This window comes from Gavialis gangeticus, unplaced genomic scaffold (genome assembly GCF_001723915.1).
Source record: "Gavialis gangeticus isolate Ggan-Ray unplaced genomic scaffold, GavGan_comp1, whole genome shotgun sequence".
Lineage (NCBI taxonomy): Eukaryota > Metazoa > Chordata > Crocodylia > Gavialidae > Gavialis > Gavialis gangeticus.
In genome coordinates, this window is record NW_017729005.1 from 8,056,978 (window position 1) to 8,075,968 (window position 18,991).

General features: G+C 40.3%; 1 protein-coding gene across 3 annotated transcripts in view; it reads left to right on the plus strand.

The window, feature by feature from the left end:
- TAX1BP1 (Tax1 binding protein 1) overlaps nucleotides 1–18,991 on the plus strand; it is a 106,397-nt gene that overhangs the window by 66,295 nt on the left and 21,111 nt on the right. For 2 of the 3 annotated variants that reach the window (XM_019508635.1, XM_019508636.1), the window contains 7 exons: nucleotides 2,843–3,070; nucleotides 4,270–4,416; nucleotides 6,460–6,553; nucleotides 7,114–7,232; nucleotides 8,299–8,424; nucleotides 11,695–11,766; nucleotides 18,771–18,945. In XM_019508635.1, coding sequence (XP_019364180.1) covers nucleotides 2,843–3,070; nucleotides 4,270–4,416; nucleotides 6,460–6,553; nucleotides 7,114–7,232; nucleotides 8,299–8,424; nucleotides 11,695–11,766; nucleotides 18,771–18,945 — 961 coding nt within the window. The remainder of the gene's footprint in view (nucleotides 1–2,842; nucleotides 3,071–4,269; nucleotides 4,417–6,459; nucleotides 6,554–7,113; nucleotides 7,233–8,298; nucleotides 8,425–11,694; nucleotides 11,767–18,770; nucleotides 18,946–18,991) is intronic. The other variant, XM_019508637.1, reaches the window with a different exon arrangement.

Below are 18,991 nucleotides of genomic sequence, written 5' to 3' on the forward strand. Positions count from 1 at the left end.
TTTTTTAAAAAAAAAAAAAAAAAAAAAAGTGTTTTCCAATGCAGGATCAAGTGTTAACCATAAGGGCCCTACCACACATTCATTTGATGTGTTGGAATTTGTTCCCAACAAGTGCACCTCCTGCTGTGCCACATGTGCATGACAGGACATGCTGTTTTGGGATCAGGGATGAGATCCAGTTACACCATCATTAATTGCCAATGCAATGGGAACTTAAGATCATGATTCCCCTGCACTAGTAAGTTAAAAGCTGGGTGCCTGCAGCCTGGCATGACCCAGTGTGGTCTCAGGGCTGGGACTGATAATCAGCTGATGGGCTCTCCTCCACCTGGCACCCTGAAAACACTGGGGTCCAGTCCCAATCAGGCCTGTAGCACAAGGCTATCAGTCTGCTGAGGCAGGGAGACCTGTCAGCTAAGCCATCCACGCAGCCAACATCAGGCTGAGTGGTGAGATTACCCTGCCATACATTTTATTTAAGAAGTGATGGAAACCAGCCACAAAATTGTTACCTGTTTTGTGGAATATTACTGTCTGATTTTCCATTTTGTCAGGCCACTGATTCCCTGGATGTGTAGCAGGAGTACTATTTATGGTGCAATTAACAGGTTAATTGTGTTGTATTGTAACATCTGCCACTAATTTAACAAATAATGTCATATCCTGGAAGATCCCTAATGCTTTTTCTGCTATGTTACTGTCTGCTGTAAATCACAGATATATATGGAGATTTATCTGATTTAATAATACCTTCTGTCACAGAGGTAAAGGGTCAGTAACCATGTATTCATTTGCATGTGCAGAAATCCAAGCACAGTCAGTCTAAAAGAAAGTCCATATAATCTCTTGGAGACTTCAGAAAAATGCATTTGAGAATAGCAGGCTACACGCACTTCAGTTTGTCTAGACTTGGTTAAGACAGCCCACTGCCATCTTACTCAGTGTCTTTAGGAAGAGAATCGCATCTGGATATGGAGCTTTTATGCCCCTCTTAAAAAAAAACAAACAAAAAAACCCAGCAACTTTCCACTCCTTTTTGTGATGTTTAAAGCTACAGCCAGAGTGAGGATTTCACCTATTTGCTATTTTATAAAATCTTTGATACACACGCATTCCTTTTTAAAAATGAAGAGGCATCTCTACTTATGACATTGTGTTGTTAATTGAGAGCAAAGAAGTTGTTGAAATTGAGTTATGTTAATTGGGTTTAAAATAGAATCAGCTGGAAATGCACCAAAATAGCAATGTGCAGAGTAGTAATAAGTTTCTGAAACTTTTATTTTGGAACAAAGATTATATTATACTGTTAACTCATTTGTTTACCATTTTCAATCAGATAAAATTTACAGAGAGAATAAAGGCAAGACAGCTTACAAGACAGTTACCTTAGGCTTGGGACAGACATTCAAAAAGCTGGAGCCTAAATTGATTCAGTCTTTGTAGGTTAGTTTAACCTGCCTACAGTGGCTTGGGCTAGAAGGTGGGGAGGGGGTGGATGCTAGAGCAGCCCTCCCTTCCCTTCCCTTCCTCACCAGCCACAAGGCTGGAGGGAAGCTGACCTGGAGGGTGTGACCAGGCTCCGGCAGACTGCTAAGTATGATTGCAGAGGGGTTTAAACCCACCTCACTGGCCTGTAGGGCTGCCAGCAAGGATGTGCCTGGAGGGGGAGGTGGGGAAGCAGCCCTGGCCAAGCTTGTCCCCAAGGCCAGACACTGGCTTGAGCAGTGCCTAAAGTGAAGTGGGGAATAAGCACCAGGGAAGGAACAGCACCTGGTCTGTCCAGCTTTCCCCTCTGCTCCTGCAGCTCCCCCTGCCCTCCCTCACTTTTGCTGCCCAGAGCGATGCAGCATGGGCAGGAGTGGGAGGGGTAGGAGGTGCTGGTGAAGAGGGGAAGCTGGCAGGGTGGAGCTGTTCTGCTGCCCTCACCTCCAGCTGCGGCTTCTGGTCCTGCGCGTGGTGGGTGGTAGCTTCAGCTCACCACATGTAGCTCCAGCTCTGGCTGCCTTCCACCCGCTCCGCCATGGATGGAACTGGTAGAAGGCATCCAGAAGCTGGAGCCAGAGTCTTATGAGCTGGGCTGAAGCTTCCCCCTGCCCACCCAGAGCAGTGCGGCAGGGGCAGGACAGCCCACCTGGGCCCAGCTAGCCCACAGTTTGGGTGTGGCTGCAGCCACAAAGTGCTGCAGAAAATAGGGGGCATGGTGGCAGCTGCAGTCTGGCTGCACAGCCCCCATGCCCTCAGCACAAGCCTCATCTTCCTGGGCAGGGCCCAGCCCCCATGGCTGAGCCCAGGCTGGTCCCTCTACATCTGCCCTCAGCACTTATGTTCTGTTACAGGTTTAAACCAGTTTTTGATCACTTAAACTGGTTTACGTGGAACTTTTGTCCCTAGCCTTAGGGTGTTTATATACATGTTTCGCTGTAGTGTCAGGTGCTTTTAAAAGTGCCAGGCGCTGCAGTGTATATTTATATAAATGGTGAAATGTGCATCAGTGCATAGAAAATGGCAGCAGTGTGCTTTTTAACTAAAATGCATCGCAGGTGTTTTGGTTCAAAAGCACACCGCAGCCACTTTCTCATGGCATTTCGCCTTTTGTACAAATGTGTATGCAACACAGTGCCGGGTGCATCAGCTCGCATGGAGAGCAGACTTGATTAATTGATCTCTGGCACATCAGAGTAGACAAATGCTCTTAATGTCTATAGGCACAAGGGAAAATTACTTCTCTTTCAAATGTTCAGATGTGAAGACACACTTCAGTCTTTAAGTAATTAAACTCAAAGTTTGTTTTGGGTTTTTTTCTGTTTGTTTGTTTGGTTTTTTTTTTTTTCCCTTCCCCCAGGAGGATGTAAGTATTTTAAAGGAACAGCTCCGGAAAGCTGAAGATGAAATTCAAGGTAGCAGGCAGGAAGCTGCCTTAAAGTCAAAAGAGTTGAGTGATGCAGTAAATGTTCGTGACAAGACCATGGCTGATCTTCACTGTGCTCGCCTGGAAAATGAAAAATTGAAGCAGCAGCTTGCTGATACTGCAGATGAACTTAAAAAAATCACACTTTTGAAAAATGAGCAGGTATTATTATTATTTATTTATTAATTTTTTCCATCACAAATTTGGCCACTTTTTGCATGGAACCTGGCTTTTTTTCTTAGATAAGCAGTAATAAGAATTTTGTCTTGCCATTAAATACATTATCTTTAATTCAAAACATATACATTGTTTTAGGGGGTTTATAGTTGAGAAGAATGTTCTGTATTACTTTTTATTTTGAGATTCAGTTTTTTTCCCAGAAATTATTCTTACAAACGAGTAGAGTTGTGGGTTATGTAGATTACTTTGGATTGGATTACCTGTTTTCAACTAGTGTGAACAGTGGGGAAAATAGGTTATTCTAAATTACAGCAAACAAGATGGAGGCTACTGGATTTGTTTTCTTTAAGATTCATTCCTTACTGGATGAAAAACATAAGCCTTTTCATGAATAATTCAGAATTTTTGGTGCAAATACCTTTTTTGAGCTTTTTGCATGTGCGTATGTGTGTGTGTTTATATGTTTGTATAATCAAGAGTTTCAACGGTATGTTGTTTACCTGAGGTTTGTTCTAAAACACACCAAAGAAAACAGAAGGACTTTCATTGACTTCGAGTTTTGGATCAGACTCCTCGTGACTACTCCTGTCTCAGATTAATTTACACCGGAAAAGAGTATTACGCTTATGTGCTAGTTTTGGGGGGAAAAATGAATTTTCAAAAGGTAGCAAAAACAGCATGCCTCAACTTCAGATGCTCAAAAATTTTTTAGTGGGAAAGCATATTAGTAAATGTTTTTGTTATTCTAAAAATCTAACTTCAAAAAAGATTCTGAAGAAACATAATAGGCCAGACTCTCCCCTGAACGGATCCAGTAAGTGACTCAGTCAGCAAAAGGGAGCCACAATTTGTCCGTAGCTGACTAGTTAAGAATTGCTGGTGCTGCTAGAGCTGGGTTAGCTACTTTCTGTATCAGTCATACATTTCTTCTGCAGCCTCTACAACCTCTCAGCTCTGGCTTCATCTTCTCTTGTGCAAACTGCATCTTTATGTAGACTAGCATCAATATATCCTTGCCATTAAAAAAAAAAAAAAAAAGGTCCTTATTCTTACCTCAGTCCAAAGCTCTTTGTCTTTGTTATAATAGTTTGAAAAGCATTTTACAATATTTATTTGAAAAATATATACATTTGAGGGGTTTTTTTCCTTTTCTTTGCTTCCTTTTTTTTTTTTTTTTAAAGGAAACTTCAAACACAGTAGAGCAAGAACTGCGTAGAGAGGTTGAGGATCTGAAACTTCGCCTACAGATGGCTGCTGATCATTACAAGGAAAAATTCAAAGAATGTCAAAAGCTCCAGAAACAAGTGAATAAACTTACAGAGCAGGTAGTAAGTAAAACTGAGGAGTCTTGATGCCATTTGTGAATTTTCAGTGTTTATTTGGTTTGTTTGTTTGCAAAGAATAGTGCATTTAAAATAATTAGAACACTGTGATAATAGAGTTCTAAATTCAGCATTTTCTGTGGTGTCCATTTACATCTATGATACTTGACAATGAGCCATGGGGTCCTAGATTTTGTGTATGCATAATGCTACTAGCAAAGTAATCTTCAAGGCAGAGATCCCTGTCTGAGTTCCCTTTTTCTTTTAGGCTGTAAAATAAATTAAAAACCCTTATAGTGTGCATTTCTGCCTTGTATTCAACTCCTGGGAGGGGAGGCACGGGAGAGGAGAAGAACTTTCAGGGAATTATAAAGGGTGCAGAACAAGGTTTAAAATAAGGTATCTGCATCTATTTTACCTGCTGCTCCTTTTATTTATCTCTGCAACTTCCTATTGACCCTGCCTTATCATGGATCCTGGTTTTCCCTGATTAAAGATCACAGATTCTCTGATTCAAAAAAGCAAATTCTCTGATTAAACGCCCAAATTTGTGATTTAAAACTAAAGGCCTCCCACAGCCCCCACCTGGTGCTGCTGGTGCCCCTTGCTCTCCCCCACCCAGCCTCCTCAGCCTTGCTGGTGCCTCTTACTCCCTTCCCCCCAACCCTTCACATGCAGGAACAGACATGCAGGCACAGACACTGACACTCACCCACCCCAGCAGGTAAGTGTGTGTATGGGGAAGGGGTGGGGGAAATGGATGGGGTGGGGGGGTGCAGATCGAGAAGCAGGGCAGGAAGTATCTCCCTGTGCCTGCTTCCAGGAACAGGGCTTGCAGGGCGAGGGCAGGGGTGTCCCTCTACAGGCTGCACATATGCTAGCCGGATGGCTGGGGCAGTTTGCACACAACATCTGCCACTGTGCCTCACACTACCTTCCCGCAGCTGGCCGCACAGCTCCATAGGCAAGTGGTGGCACGGGGTGATGGTGGCCACTGTGTGCAAGCCCCTTCCCCACCAGCTGCCAGGCACCCATCTGCCACCACCCTGCGCTGCCGCTTGCCTATGGAGCCAGCGCGGGATGGTGGCGGCTGCGTGCCAGCCAGCCAGTGGCGGGGGCTTGCACATGGCGGCCACCACCACCCTGTGCTGCTACTTGCTTGTAGAGCTGCGTGGCCGGTCACAGGGCAGCAGCGGCAGTGCAGTGGCAGCCGTAGTGTGCCCCTCCCTGCCAGCCAGCCAGATGGGAAACAGAAAACTTGGATCCCTGCTTATCATCCAGAAGGTTAATGGTAAACGAGATGTTAACTCATGAGGTCTGTGGTTGTTGTCTAATCATATGCCTGTCATCAATTTGTGGTGGCAGTATATGATCTATACCTTGCATGCTGCCAGCCCAACTGTCTTTTTTTTAATGTGAATTATAGTTTCAGAGATCTTTCTTTTAGTGATGTTTCAACAGCTAGTAATGTAAATTTAAGTTTCAAGGGAACTATTACATTTAAATCTCCTTGTTTCAAGCTTAACAAATCATTCTGATTTCCTAGAATGAAAGGAGAGCTCTGTAATACCTTTGAATATAGTTACAAGTTAACTTTTATAATTGCTGTGTTTTCAAGACTTTTTTTCTTTGAAATATGGCAGTATTGTGTATAATGTCATAATATAAACATATATCAGACTTCAGAGTGTTAATTGCAGTGTGACTAATTCAAGGTGTATTTTCTTAATTCTTCTATTTCTTTGTTGCCAGCAACTGTATCAAGTCCATTGTTGGTAACAAAAATACTGCTGGAAATAAATTGCTTGCTTTCCTTCTTCCCCTTCTCCTCCTTTTTTCCCCCTTCCCTTCACATCCCATCCCATCTCATCCCATCCCACAATGACTGCTAATATATAGTTTTCCACCCCCTAGAAAAACAGGAAACTTAAGTTAAATTATAGCATATAGTGTTTTGAGCAGTAGCATAATTATTAAAGCAGTTTGCAATATATTATTGATTTGAAAATTTCCTTTAATAAAATACCAAAAAAATTTCTTTTTATGAAGAAAATTGCAGGGAACCATCAGAAAATGACAGATTCCTCAAACAGTGAGACAGCTACTGCCATCATTAAAGATAAAAACTTGCCCACGTCTCCAGGTATCAACAACTTTAACTTTTTTTGTCATTTCTATTCATATTGGCTTTAAAAAAAAAAAAGTATTATTTGTAATGTAATCTCCTAGGAGATTTCTTGCAGGTATGAACTAGGTGTTAGTGTTTCTGTTAATTTAAAGAAAGCAGAAGATGCTGATTAGACATATTAATGCTGGTTTATGAACCTGTAGTTGCAAATGCTTGCTCTCAAATAATCCCATTAAATTGACTCAGATGAGTTCAGATGCATATGTACCATTCACAGGATTGAGCAGTGAACTGGTGCTTAATCATGTTAATTGTCATGATGAATTTTGTTTAGCTATACACAGATTGCACAGTTTAGTTATGCACAGTATATAACTGGTCTGAGAGTGCTTTTGCTTGGATAAAAATGGGGTGTTATGTCCAGCATGTGCAAGTTTGTTTCTGGGCTGCATTGTCAAAATTGACCATAGATATAATTTTACCTGTTAGTCCTTTAGTCACCCTTGGATTGCAGAGTTAATTTATAAACCTAAGAATCAATATCCCTGTTTATTTTTTTTCTTCAATATTTGCAGTTAGCCCCACTTCATCTGATATAGTTTCGGAGTTCATGGTAAAGGAGCAAGTGCGTGAAATGAGCAAAGAAATTGCTGAGAAAGCAGAGAAGTATAAGAAATGCAAGCAAATGTTGACAGTAAGTGAAGGGCTACTTTGGAAAGTTAAACAAAAGTAACTACAGGGAATATATTTGAAAAACAAAAGTACTTGGCTTCCCATCTGTGTTCCTTTAATGTTCATTCATGCAACAGAACATGATTATAGTAGAAAGTGATCACTAAGCAGATATCCTTATGATAGAACCTCACTGCTGCAGTATCTTAACTATGTGTAGTCCATTAGGTCTTTTAAAGTAAGGTATCAGAACAGCAAGAATAACAAAGTTATAAGCTGAATTTCTCCTGTGTTTGGGAGCTTTCAGTGCAGTCTTTAGAAGGAATACTTGCCTATTGTCATTAACTCATTTAGCTTGTCATCATTTTTCTTGCCTTCACAAGGATATCATGCCAGTGTGCCATGAAGTGACACCTGTTCTACCACTGCATTTGTGACTTCCTTTGTGGGGAGGGCATTTGTTTTTGTACATTCCAAACTTTTGCTGATCTGAGTTGCATGGGATGCTTTAAAGTAGTGGTAACTAACCTTTTAGTGGATGGCTCTACGGAGCATTCTGCTCCATTTCCGTGCCTCCCTTTACTGAGCATCCAGGGCATACACGGAACATGCAGTAGCTGCCTGTGCTATTGTGGCATGCATAGCATGGGTTGCCTGACCCCTGCTTCAAAGGAAGCTTTGCCTTCGTCCTTCTGGATGAAAACCACTTTTGAGTGACTGCAGAGTTTTCTGGAGTGAGATTTTTTTTTTTTTGTGGTGGTAAGACACCTGGCAGCATAATTTGAAGAACAAGTGGGATTGTGTTATAAATAGAGCATCTGGAACAGATCAATAGAAGGAGGAAGAGCAGATTGTTGAAGACTCAAGGAAATAAAAATTGAACCTCATTTTTTAAATCCTCAATACCCTTATCCTTTTCAAATCTTACCAGTTAGGTAAAGGCTCACTAGGTTGGGTAAATCACTAAGAAGCCATTTGACAGTGTTCTTTTCCTAGAAAGCACTGAGCATGTTTTGGAAGTTTAAAAAAAAAATCCCTGGGCTTGTAAAACTGTGCAATGTATCATGAATGACTTTATACTACTCCAGGATGAGAAGATGAAATGCAGTGTTTATGCTGATGAACTGGCTAAACTGGAACTGAAATGGAAGGATCAAGTGAAAATCAGCGAGAGTATGAAGCTACAACTAGCTGCAGTGGAGGACCAGTATAAAGTAAATTATTGGCTATTGTTTGTTATAATGATGAATGGTACCCTGTGCTCTAGTAGCTAGGTTATTTATAATAATTCTAATAACAAATACAATCTTAAATAGGGGAAAGCACAAAAAATATTGTTGCTGTAAAGTGAAAATCCTTTTTGCACTTTGGGAATAACAAACTTATTTAATACTTAAGTACAATATATGAGAAGACTAAGCAGACCTTGTAAATGTGTTGTTAAGAGATAGCTCTTGATAATATTGGGCATATAGACATTAAAATTATGACTTTGGGATGAAAAGTAGTTGTAGTTCTGCATCCTTCTTATTCACAGTAACGGTGATGGGCATAGAATATATGTTGAAAATGTTCATATAGCTTTGTAATGCTGTATTTCTAGTTCATGATGCAGACTCAGTGCATTTTTTAACCAATTTAGGTGTGTCCCTCTCTAAGTTATGACATGCTCATAGCTGTTCTTGTATTAACAATGGATTTAATTTGGGGGATCTCAACTGATATTTTATTAGTCTCAGATCATCAGACAGTTGAGCATAACTGACAGATTTAGCTTTGGCCAGGCCTCATGGCTTAATCTTGGCATTGTATGATTCATGTTGTTAATATTTATTTTGAAATGGCTGGTTGGATAAACATGTGGAAAGAATCAGAAATGAAGCATTTCTGAACAGCAGATTGTCATACCTTTTGTCAGCTAGCTAGTCTTAAATGTGCAGTTGGCTCGCACGGAATAGCAGCGCTACCTTTCTCTGTATCACTGCTTCTGAAAATGGGCTAAATCTAAGTATTTCCTAAGAGCACGCTTTCCTAGTTGACAATTACTCAGCAGATTTTTCTTTAAAAAAATATGGAATGGTGTTAAAGCAAGTCGTAGAATAACAAAGATTGCATGAGCGTTGCCTTGGAAGTCAAAGATGTTTGGTTTTCCCCATTTTAAGAGCTCTTATTTAAAAAAAATATATATTGAGGTGTGTGTGGTTATTTCTTGTTTGGTTATTTCTGTTAATTGGAAATGAATAACTTTTTTTCAGGGAAACAATTGATTTTATTTGCTTTACTTTTTAAATTACACCAGTGGGGGCCAGCCTTTTTGGCATGTATGCCACAAATTAAGCCCCATACCCTCTTAGTGCCGCTTGGATCCCTTTTCCTTTTCCGGTCCGCTGCTTTGCTTTAAACTCCCCATCCTGTGCTTCTTGCTTGGTCTGTTGCTCTGCTTTCTACTCCCTGCCCTGTCTGCCATTGTGCTGCTTGCCCCCTTTTCTGCTCTCCTGTGTGTCTCACACAGAGGCTGCCCATGTTGCGTGTGACAAGTGCACCACAGCTCAGCCACCCCTGAATTACATCGTCGCTAATATCTTTAAGTATCGCTGGTCATCCATAATAAGAAACATGTAATTTTGAGCCTAAACAACAGAAAGGAAAGAACATTGCCCAAATAACACAGGACCTGGCCCCTACATCCAAACTCATTCTTTCCCTGGAAAATACATTGAGGAAAAAATGGCACTTGTATCAAGGTCAGTAGATCTTAATAGTTTCATAGTTACTAGAGTCGGAAGGGCCCTGAGCAGATCATCAAGTCCGACCCCCTGCCATGGCAAGAAAGAGTACTGGGGTCAAATGACCCCAGCAAGATGATTGTCTAGCCTTGTCTTAAAGACCCCCACGTTAGGAGCCAGCATCACTTTGCTTGGAAGTTGGTTTTCTTTCTATTGGACCAAGTGGAGAACAGAATTCAAGAAGTGAGGGCTTTTTCCAGAAATCACTTGACCACCAACGTTTAGATATTTTAAACTACATACTGTTAGCCCAGATGCCCAAGCTGTGTTCAGATGACAGGAGCATGCAAGGTGAAGTCTCTCAGGTAGCTGGCATCCAAATCCTATGAATCTTTCTAGATCAAAGTTAATATTTTTAATTTTGTCTGGAACCAAGTAAGAAGCCTGAAAGAACTGAGTAATGCTTTTCCTTTTCAGTTATTTTCTGTCAAATAGACAAAGGCAAAAAGTAGAGCCCTGTGGAACAGGGAATTTTAATAAGAATCTTTTAAGGGGAAAAAATAGGGGGTTTCTTTGTTTCTCCCAGTGAAGTTTATGTGGAACTGTTGAGTCTAAGGAAGAGTCTGAGTGTTATCACCAGTGCTTAACTCTTGACCCACACAAGCCTGACATGTGTTTGACTTCATTCTAAACAACATACCACTTTTGAACCCACGCAAGTGGCAAATTGGATGCAGGCTTACAAAGAACTACTGCATTCACTCAAATCCAAGACAACTTTGTATTTAAGATCACCCTTCAGTAGTTAATTCTACACATGGAAAACTATAAATTTGTTTTAATTTTTCTATGCGTAGAATCTAATTATCGGGGAGTTATTTAAAATCTTCCATGCAAAGCAATGGCATGTGGGCAAGAGGCCAGACTGCTGCCCCTTGCCTGCCGCCCTGCTCCCCTACACTGCTTACCTTTTGAGTGGCATGTCTGCCTCTGGTGCAGTCAGCAGAGGTGGTGGCCTTGGCTAGGGATAAGCCTGGCTCGGCTAGGGATAAGCAGTTACAGCATCTCTGGGAGTGTCTGGGTTGGGTCTGGAGCCAAAGGTAAGCAGTGGGGGGAGGAGGGCAGGCTGTGTGGTCTCCCCAGCACTACCCTCTCCCCCATTGCCACTTGCCTCCTCCCCTACCACATGAGCCACCCTGGTTCAGAGCAGGCAGTGGCATGGCTCTAGTGTTGACCCTGAGCCTGGGCCCAAAGCCAGAGCTGAACCACCATCGACCCCTTGAATCGCCTCGAAAGAGGAGCCCTCCTCCTCTCCCCCACCCATGATGATTGGGAGTGTGGGGACATCATCTTGTATTTGAATACATATGGCACATTGAGGGGTAAGACGTCTAAAGTCCTTCCAGGGAGTGATGTGCTTCATGCCATTATCTTCAGTGCACTGGTTTTCCTACTGTTTTCCTGAATGCTGCATTTTCCCTAGTCCTGTGTCTGAGGGACAACAATAAGTCTCTCTGGTCCACTCTCACTGATTTAAACTTAATGCAGCCAAATGAACATATTAGAGATGTAGCAAAATATTGCTATTTTTTAAGTATTTGTAGTAATACTAGTAGTTTAAATGTTATCGTGTGAATAAAAAAAAATTCTGATATAATTATGGCTTAAAATTACTAAGTGGTGTGGGTGTGTAAATATAGAGTAATAGCTGGGGAAATTGCATCCAGTAATTGAGTGGCTGAAATTTTTTACGTGTAGGCTCAATTGGCAGAACAAGAAAGAGAAATAAAAGAGCTGGCATCGCATTTGGAAGTCCTCGCTAGTGAGAAGGTACTGTGGGAATCATGTGTTACATCCAGTGGATTAGTGGTTATATTAATTTGCTTTAAAAGGACCTGTTTGTTTATGTGGAGATTCCATGAAACGTGTAAAAATAATTTTGAAAATTCACCAAAAATAAGTGAACTTTTTTTTGCAATATATGTAGAATTCTAGTTTGATATCTCAAAAGAATAGTGAGGCATTCAGGTATAGTTTCATAATTCATTATATCCATAAATATTTGTTTAAACTGTTTCTGTTTTTGTCCTATTTTGTTATATTCAGGTAAAGATAGACTCATTCTGTCACATCCTTATGGCTTTCCCCAGTTACTACAAATAGCCAAGTAGGAAACAAACTTACAGATGTAACAAAGATTACTTAATTGCAGCTAAAACAGTAAACAGTTCCTTATCCATGAGGGAATTAAGATGCACAAAACTGTAACAGATTTTCAAATAAGTGCTTGAAAATTAATTTTCATTTGAGAGAGTTAGATTTCTAATTAAATGCAGAACTTGTCTGATTAAAGAGAGCTCTGCCAAAATATGAAAGATAATGTTCTGTTGCATTTTGTGGCTGCTGCCTGAAAGCTTTTCATGTATATATTTTTTTCATGCATTACAGTGTTTTATTCATGGAGATTGCATGCCTTTGTGAAAAGCAAGAGTTAATATTTTTTTTTTAAAAAGGGATAGTGTGTTGTATGAACAGTGCTGAAGAAGGCATGTATTCAACCTAGCTACATCCACAGTAGTTTCAGTATATACTAAAGTAGTTGGCAAATAAAAATAAATAATTGACTGATTTAAAAAAAAAAAAAAAAGTCAGCCTAAGTGCTGAGTTTTGCAGGCTCTGAAATATCAGAGATTAACTATTGTGTATTGCGTTTTCCATAACAAAGGGATAACAGAATGCTTGGATGGAATTCTTTTTTAAATGCATCTGTACTGTCTTTTTTGATTCGTAGGAAGGCTTAAGTAAAAGTCAGGATTTTGTAAAACTGTTTAGCTGGAGGGTATAATTTAAACAGCATACATAAGGAGAAGTACAACTGTAATAATATTGTATGAAGCTTATAAAAGCTTGTAATGTAAATACCTATAAATTTGCTAGACATGATTCTATGGAAGAATCAAAGTGCTCTGCTAGACTGGAACCATGATTTAAAAGGTTAAGTACAGTACAGTAAACAACTTTTCAATTTATATTCCATTATCAGTGTTTGTTTATAAATGTCACTAAACATAGCATGCTGAAAATGTTCATTTGCAATCTCTTTAAACCTATAAAATTACTTAGTTTCTATTTTATTTACATACTTGTATAGCCTTTGATATTTTTTTCCCTCTTATTTTTTTAAATTGCTCCCTATCCTAACTGTCCAGTTTATGGCAAAGACTGTTTTACAGCACCTTTAAAAAGACTTTGATCTGCATTCTATTTTTAATCTTGGGTGATGCTGGAATTAAAGTAGTATATACTGCCATATTTTCAGTGCAGAAAAATTCGTATTGCAGAAGAAATCTGTAAGAATATGGGACACGGGTTCAAGTTTTTATTAGTAGCTCAGTATGCAACCAGGAACAATGATTTAAGGGTTTACAAACACAAGCCAAACACATTTCAAAACAGAAACTTTGCGGTTTCATTAAATTTTGGAGTACATCATTATTCCATTAATCCTTGCATTTTGTTATATGAAATTTAACTCAAAGTTAGTGGGCCCTGTATTACCTTCCAGCGCAAAGTCAAATTTTCCCTTGAAGAGTAGTCATTTAGCAATTTGAGGATGATCTCTACCACAGCTCATTGGTAGGTCTTGAAGTGACTTAGGAGTCCAGTCCTTTAGCCACAGATCCTTCTGCAGAAGTTGCAAGTCTTTTCAGGGTAGAATAGGTGGTAGGCTGGGATTTCTCTCCTTTTCCCTCCTTCAGTGCACTCTCTTCTCTGTTTTGAGGGCAAGATGTGGGCAAAGACTGCGAGTCCCTGAAGTGGGCTGCCACTTGGTTGAGTTTGCAGTACCTTTGGAGTTGGTTAGCAGCCAGATGTTCATGCTCTTATGGCATTCCACCACAAGAAGCTAGGCTTCAGGCCATAGAATCAAAGGAGCTGCCTGTAAGAGGCTGCCTAGAAAAGAAGATTTATGTATTTTTTAAGTATTTTAATGCCTTTCGTGAATATTAATCAAGAAATCCAAAGAAAATTTTAACACTGTCTTTATGCTTTTAATGACTATTTTTAAAATCACTTTACAGCTTACTTTTTAAAATTTACCATCCAGTTTGTTGTATATATCCTATGTCTGAGGAATCTTGATGTATACACCATCTTCTACTTGACCTACTAGTGGAACACAATGTGAATATAACTCAGTTTCTTCTCTCATATACTTCATTTCCCTCTCTATACATCATTTAGTATGGCAGAGCCATACAGCTGCTTTATTGTTGACACTTGCCAAGTCCTCATCCTGGATGCACAGATTTGGTGCATGTGTGAGGAGGTGGTCAGCAGTCTGTGGGTGCATCACCACACTCGCATATTGGACTGTCCTTTAAACTAATCTTATAGTGTGGCATTAAAGCATCCAGCTCCAGAGTGAATCCTGTTTAGTTGAGTCCATAAGTTGCAGGGGAGCTTATACCTGGGTAGATGGGGCTACTTATGAAGCATTTGAAATGAAAATCAGTCTCATCCCACTTCTTGTAGTGGTGTTTAAGTGCTCATAGGCTGCTGCTCCCACTTCTACACTCTTGCAACAGTACCTGCCTCTCCTTGAATGAGGTCCTTGACTTTAGTCGTGTATATACTGGTTACTCCAAGACTTCATGAAGCAGGTACTCCTGGCTTTGTTGAGCACACTGAGCAAGACCAAGAGTTGCCTTCTGTCGTCTTAGTTGGGGGGATAGTGTCCCTGATGGTATTGGTAGCATGTCGACAGAAGTATGCTATATACTACAGTACTGTTCTCATTGCTTAGTTTCCTGGTGTGGTTACTGTATCCCCATGCTTGACAGTAATATTCAGCAGGTGCATATACTAGTGCAAGTGTTGATGCCCTTAGTGGTGAAATTGACTCCCCAGGTTGTTCCTGCTTAGTTGTCTTATAGCACCAATGCAAGAGCTGACCTTTTTAGAAGTGTACCTACCTACCTGTAACTCAGCTGAAGAGGAATGTTGATTTGTTGAATTATACCTGGCACAGTGACTCCAGTTATGAATCATCTGAACTGTTGTCTTAGATTTATGTAGTAGTATTGTACTGCTCTGGCTTACTGAGAACAAGCAATAATTCAGGTTAATTACATTGCAATTTTTTCAGAGGTAGCCTATAAGCCAGATTTTAGTGAGTTGTAGCTATATGAAAATTTTACAGAGTTCTTGCCCTCTTGGCAAAATCTTTAATACTCTAGTTAGTACCTCTGTTACTAAATTCCCACAAAATAGTTTTGTGCTTAGCGTATGAACTGAAGCTTTAGGAAGTAATAGCTGCCATATTGGATTTGTCCAGCCCACTGTACTGTCTCTACAGAGGAAAACTATTAGAAACAGGATGTATGTAGAACAGTCCATTTCCTGTCATGACCTCCTAGCTGCCAGCAGTCAGAGGCTTTGGTATGTCCTGAGCTTGAAGCTATACCCTTAACTGTTGTGTTTAACAACTACTAATGGACTTGTGCATCAAGTAATCTTTATATATACCACTGCCTGCAAGATAAGTGTATAAAACACATTCTTTAATACAGCCTGGCACAAGTGAACATCTTTATAAATAACAAATCAGTAGAGCTGTAGGAAGCTTCGGTCACTGATTTGGCAGAGAATCAGCCCAGTTCGGTGGCCAAATCTCCAAATCCGAATTGAATCAAGGAGACCCTTTAATCTCTGAATTGAATTGGAACCCTCTGAATTGATTTGGAGAGATTTGGAAAGATTTGATGATTCGGACATAGACACAGCTTTAAAATGTTTTTTCTACATGCCTCAAGGTACTAGGCTGCTTGTGAATGCTGAGATGGTGGGGTGGATAGAGTGTCCTACAGGACCACGCGCGCTCAGTAGCAGACATGAAAGTGGACTAGAAGCAATTCTGAGTCCGCCAGGGAGCGTGGGGGAGCCCCTCCCTCCCCAGTCAGTGACTGGTGTCTCCTGGGTTGGGGGGGCACCCAGGGTTCCGCCCATGGCCAATCGCTGGGGGGGGGCAAGGCCCCCCCGCCATCCCCAGTGCTCTTGGCGGTGGACCCGGAAGTGAACCGGAAGTACCTCTGGTCCACTTCGGGGCTAGCTGCCATGACTATGCAGGGGGCCCCCTATGCTCCTTTGGGACACTCCACGCACCCTACCATTGCAACATTCATGAGCCATGCCTGGTACCTCAAGGTATGCTAAAAAATAAATAAATAAATAAATAAAGCTTTGTCTATAGCCGAATTGCTGGTTCTCTGAATTGGTGTTGAATCTTCAGATTCAGCTAAATTGAATCGGAACTGTGATGCGAATCAACGAATCGAATCAAATCACTGTACTCAATTCGGGCTGAATCTGAATTGAATACGGTCTGTTTCGCGCACCCCTACAAACCATCATATATATATAATAATTTTTTTTTTTTTTTTTTTTTCCCTATTCAAGATGAGAAATTCTGGAAGGAAATGTTTTAATTTCAGGTTTTATAAGGTGGTTATAAACAAAGAAAATTGGACTTTTTTTAAAATTACAAAAAAACTCAGCCTTTAAACTCTATCAGTGCACTGATTTACAGTAGTGAAATGCATAATGATTTTACCGTTGTATTCACAAAGCTTTCCTGGACTGCAGGGGTCAACATTTCTTTCCTGCCTGTTTATGGAAGGGTAGGGAGGAGGGTGACTAGTATTATCATCTTCAACTCATCCCTCTTTTTAGGTCTATACAACCAGGCCACATCTAAGTCTTGCATATTCTTTCTGTGTGTTTTCTCTAAAATGTATCTTTTCTTGTCTGTTCATGCAAGTAAAATGCTTGTGTAGTTACTCATTTTTTATCTTGGTAACTTCACTCTCCTTTTTCTGGCCATAGTACATGCAGTCTTACTTCATTTCTGTCTTCCCAAAATGTTGCTGAAAAGATCAGCTGCCTAACCTGTCGCTTTGATCGTGTTGCTCTTTTCTTTTTGCATTCCTCTGCTGACTCTCACTACTCTACGTTATCTAACAAAAATGACTTGTCTCGATTTTTTTTTTTTCCCCAGCCTTTCCCCATTGTACATAATAGCTCATTCACAGCTGATGTCAGCTTCTCCCTCAGCTCAGCCTGTGATTCTAGATTTTTAAATGCTTGCTTGTTACATTTTCAAAAGAGCATTTTATACTTTCTTCCATGTCCCTTACAGCTTGGATGATCTTCCTGTAATCATCTGAAAACTAACTTACTCTCTTTTTCTCATATTATCAACTAAAAGTTTAACAGTGGTTAGGCTGTTGGTGTGTTTACTATGCTGATCAATAATCTGTCATTGTTTGTAATGTTGTCTTGCTATCTGTCTGGGGTTTTGGGTTTTTGTTTTTAGATTTAACAGAACCTAGCACATGAGGATCTTGACTTTTAGATGCTACATTACAAATACTAATTCTAATAACAGCTAGAAGTGTCAACATTATTAGATCATTGGTCATTGGGATAACAACTGAGGAACAGTTTTGTGGTGTTAATCTGATTTATTTACAGTATAATATTTCAATAAATAATTCTCAAAAGAACTTTGCCTTTAAGGGGGATGAGACTAAAGAAAAGAAAATCTCTGTTTAATTATGGGTTACCTATTTGGGTAGGGCATTTTTATCTGCTTTTTAAAACAGATTAGTTATTCTTTCTCTTCCTTTTTTAAATAGCTTAATCTGGCACACCTGCAAGTGATTACTGTAGTATATTATTTCATTTATAAATATGGAAGGGTATATTCAGTAGGGTTAGCTTTGTTGCAAAGGCAAAATGCAACTCTTACTCTTTGGCCTCTGGTAGACATTCAGTTAAAGGCGTGGTGGGATCTGAACTGCAGTCCGAAAAATCATGCCTTCTGTCAAGCTATGCATGCATGGCATGTGTAGTTGTGGGATTAGATCTCATGGTGTCCTCATGCCCTTGGCTCAGATGCACTCCTACAGCTGGGAGTATGGGTCAGGGTCATCTGATTGGGACTTCCAGCTGCGAGAGTGCTTGGAGGCCATGGCTCTGATGTGCTCCTGCGGCTGGAAGCCCAGTCAGCGTATTGGACTTTTTAACAGGGAGCGGATCCGAGCCCTTGGGGCTGGCCACATGTTCATCGGGAACCAGCCAGAAAGTTGGCATGATGGGTACCAGCCACAAAGTTATTACACATTTCTTGTGTAATAACTTTGTGGCATATTCCCTGTTTTATCTTGTCACTAATTGAATGAATGGGTAGTCAGGTTACTACTTAAGATGCGATTCCCTGGTCAGTTGTGTCTTAAGTATAACGTCTTCCAGGGACCATTTTGTTTGCACTGTTTTCTTTCCTCTTCTGTACGGAATGGGTTGAGTAAAGGCTTATGCACCTTAAGTTGTTCTATCTCTTAATGGAAGTGAGAGAGCTTTTCATCCCAGTGGGATTAAACCTCAGCTAGGTGAAATCAGGGTAGGTCCATTCAAGTCAACCAAGGTACTCACATGTACAGGCAAAGAATACAGCTCATTATATATTTTGTAAAACTTTTTGCTCACTTGTGTTGCATGCAGAATGTATTACATCAAGCCTAAGAATGATTTCTTCATTTTCTTTGGTGTGTTCCTCTGTGAGATAAATAGGATTTTTTTAGATAAACAGGAGTTTTTCCCAGATATGTCAGCCTAGTCAAGTGATGTAAAGAGGATCAGAACATAGACAGATAGTACTTGAAATATTTTTAGAGAGAGCTTATGTTTCTAATACAGCTAAATATCTATTTCTAATAGATTTAGAACATTTGGTATGGCTCTATAGATTGATTGCATAATTAAATTTATTGTTTTAGGAACTTGGAAGGAGACCAGATAATCAGGCTGGAAGAATTACAGAAGGACAGATTTCTCAGCAGATGTTGCATTTTCGCAACCCATATTCAGAGGACAGTGGATCTGTTCCTGCAGTCCCAAGTAGACTACCAGTACTGCAGTATGGAAATCCCTATGTAACCCAGGAAACAAGAGGTCAGAAAAGATTTATTTTCCGTCCCCCCCCCCCCCTTTTTTTTTT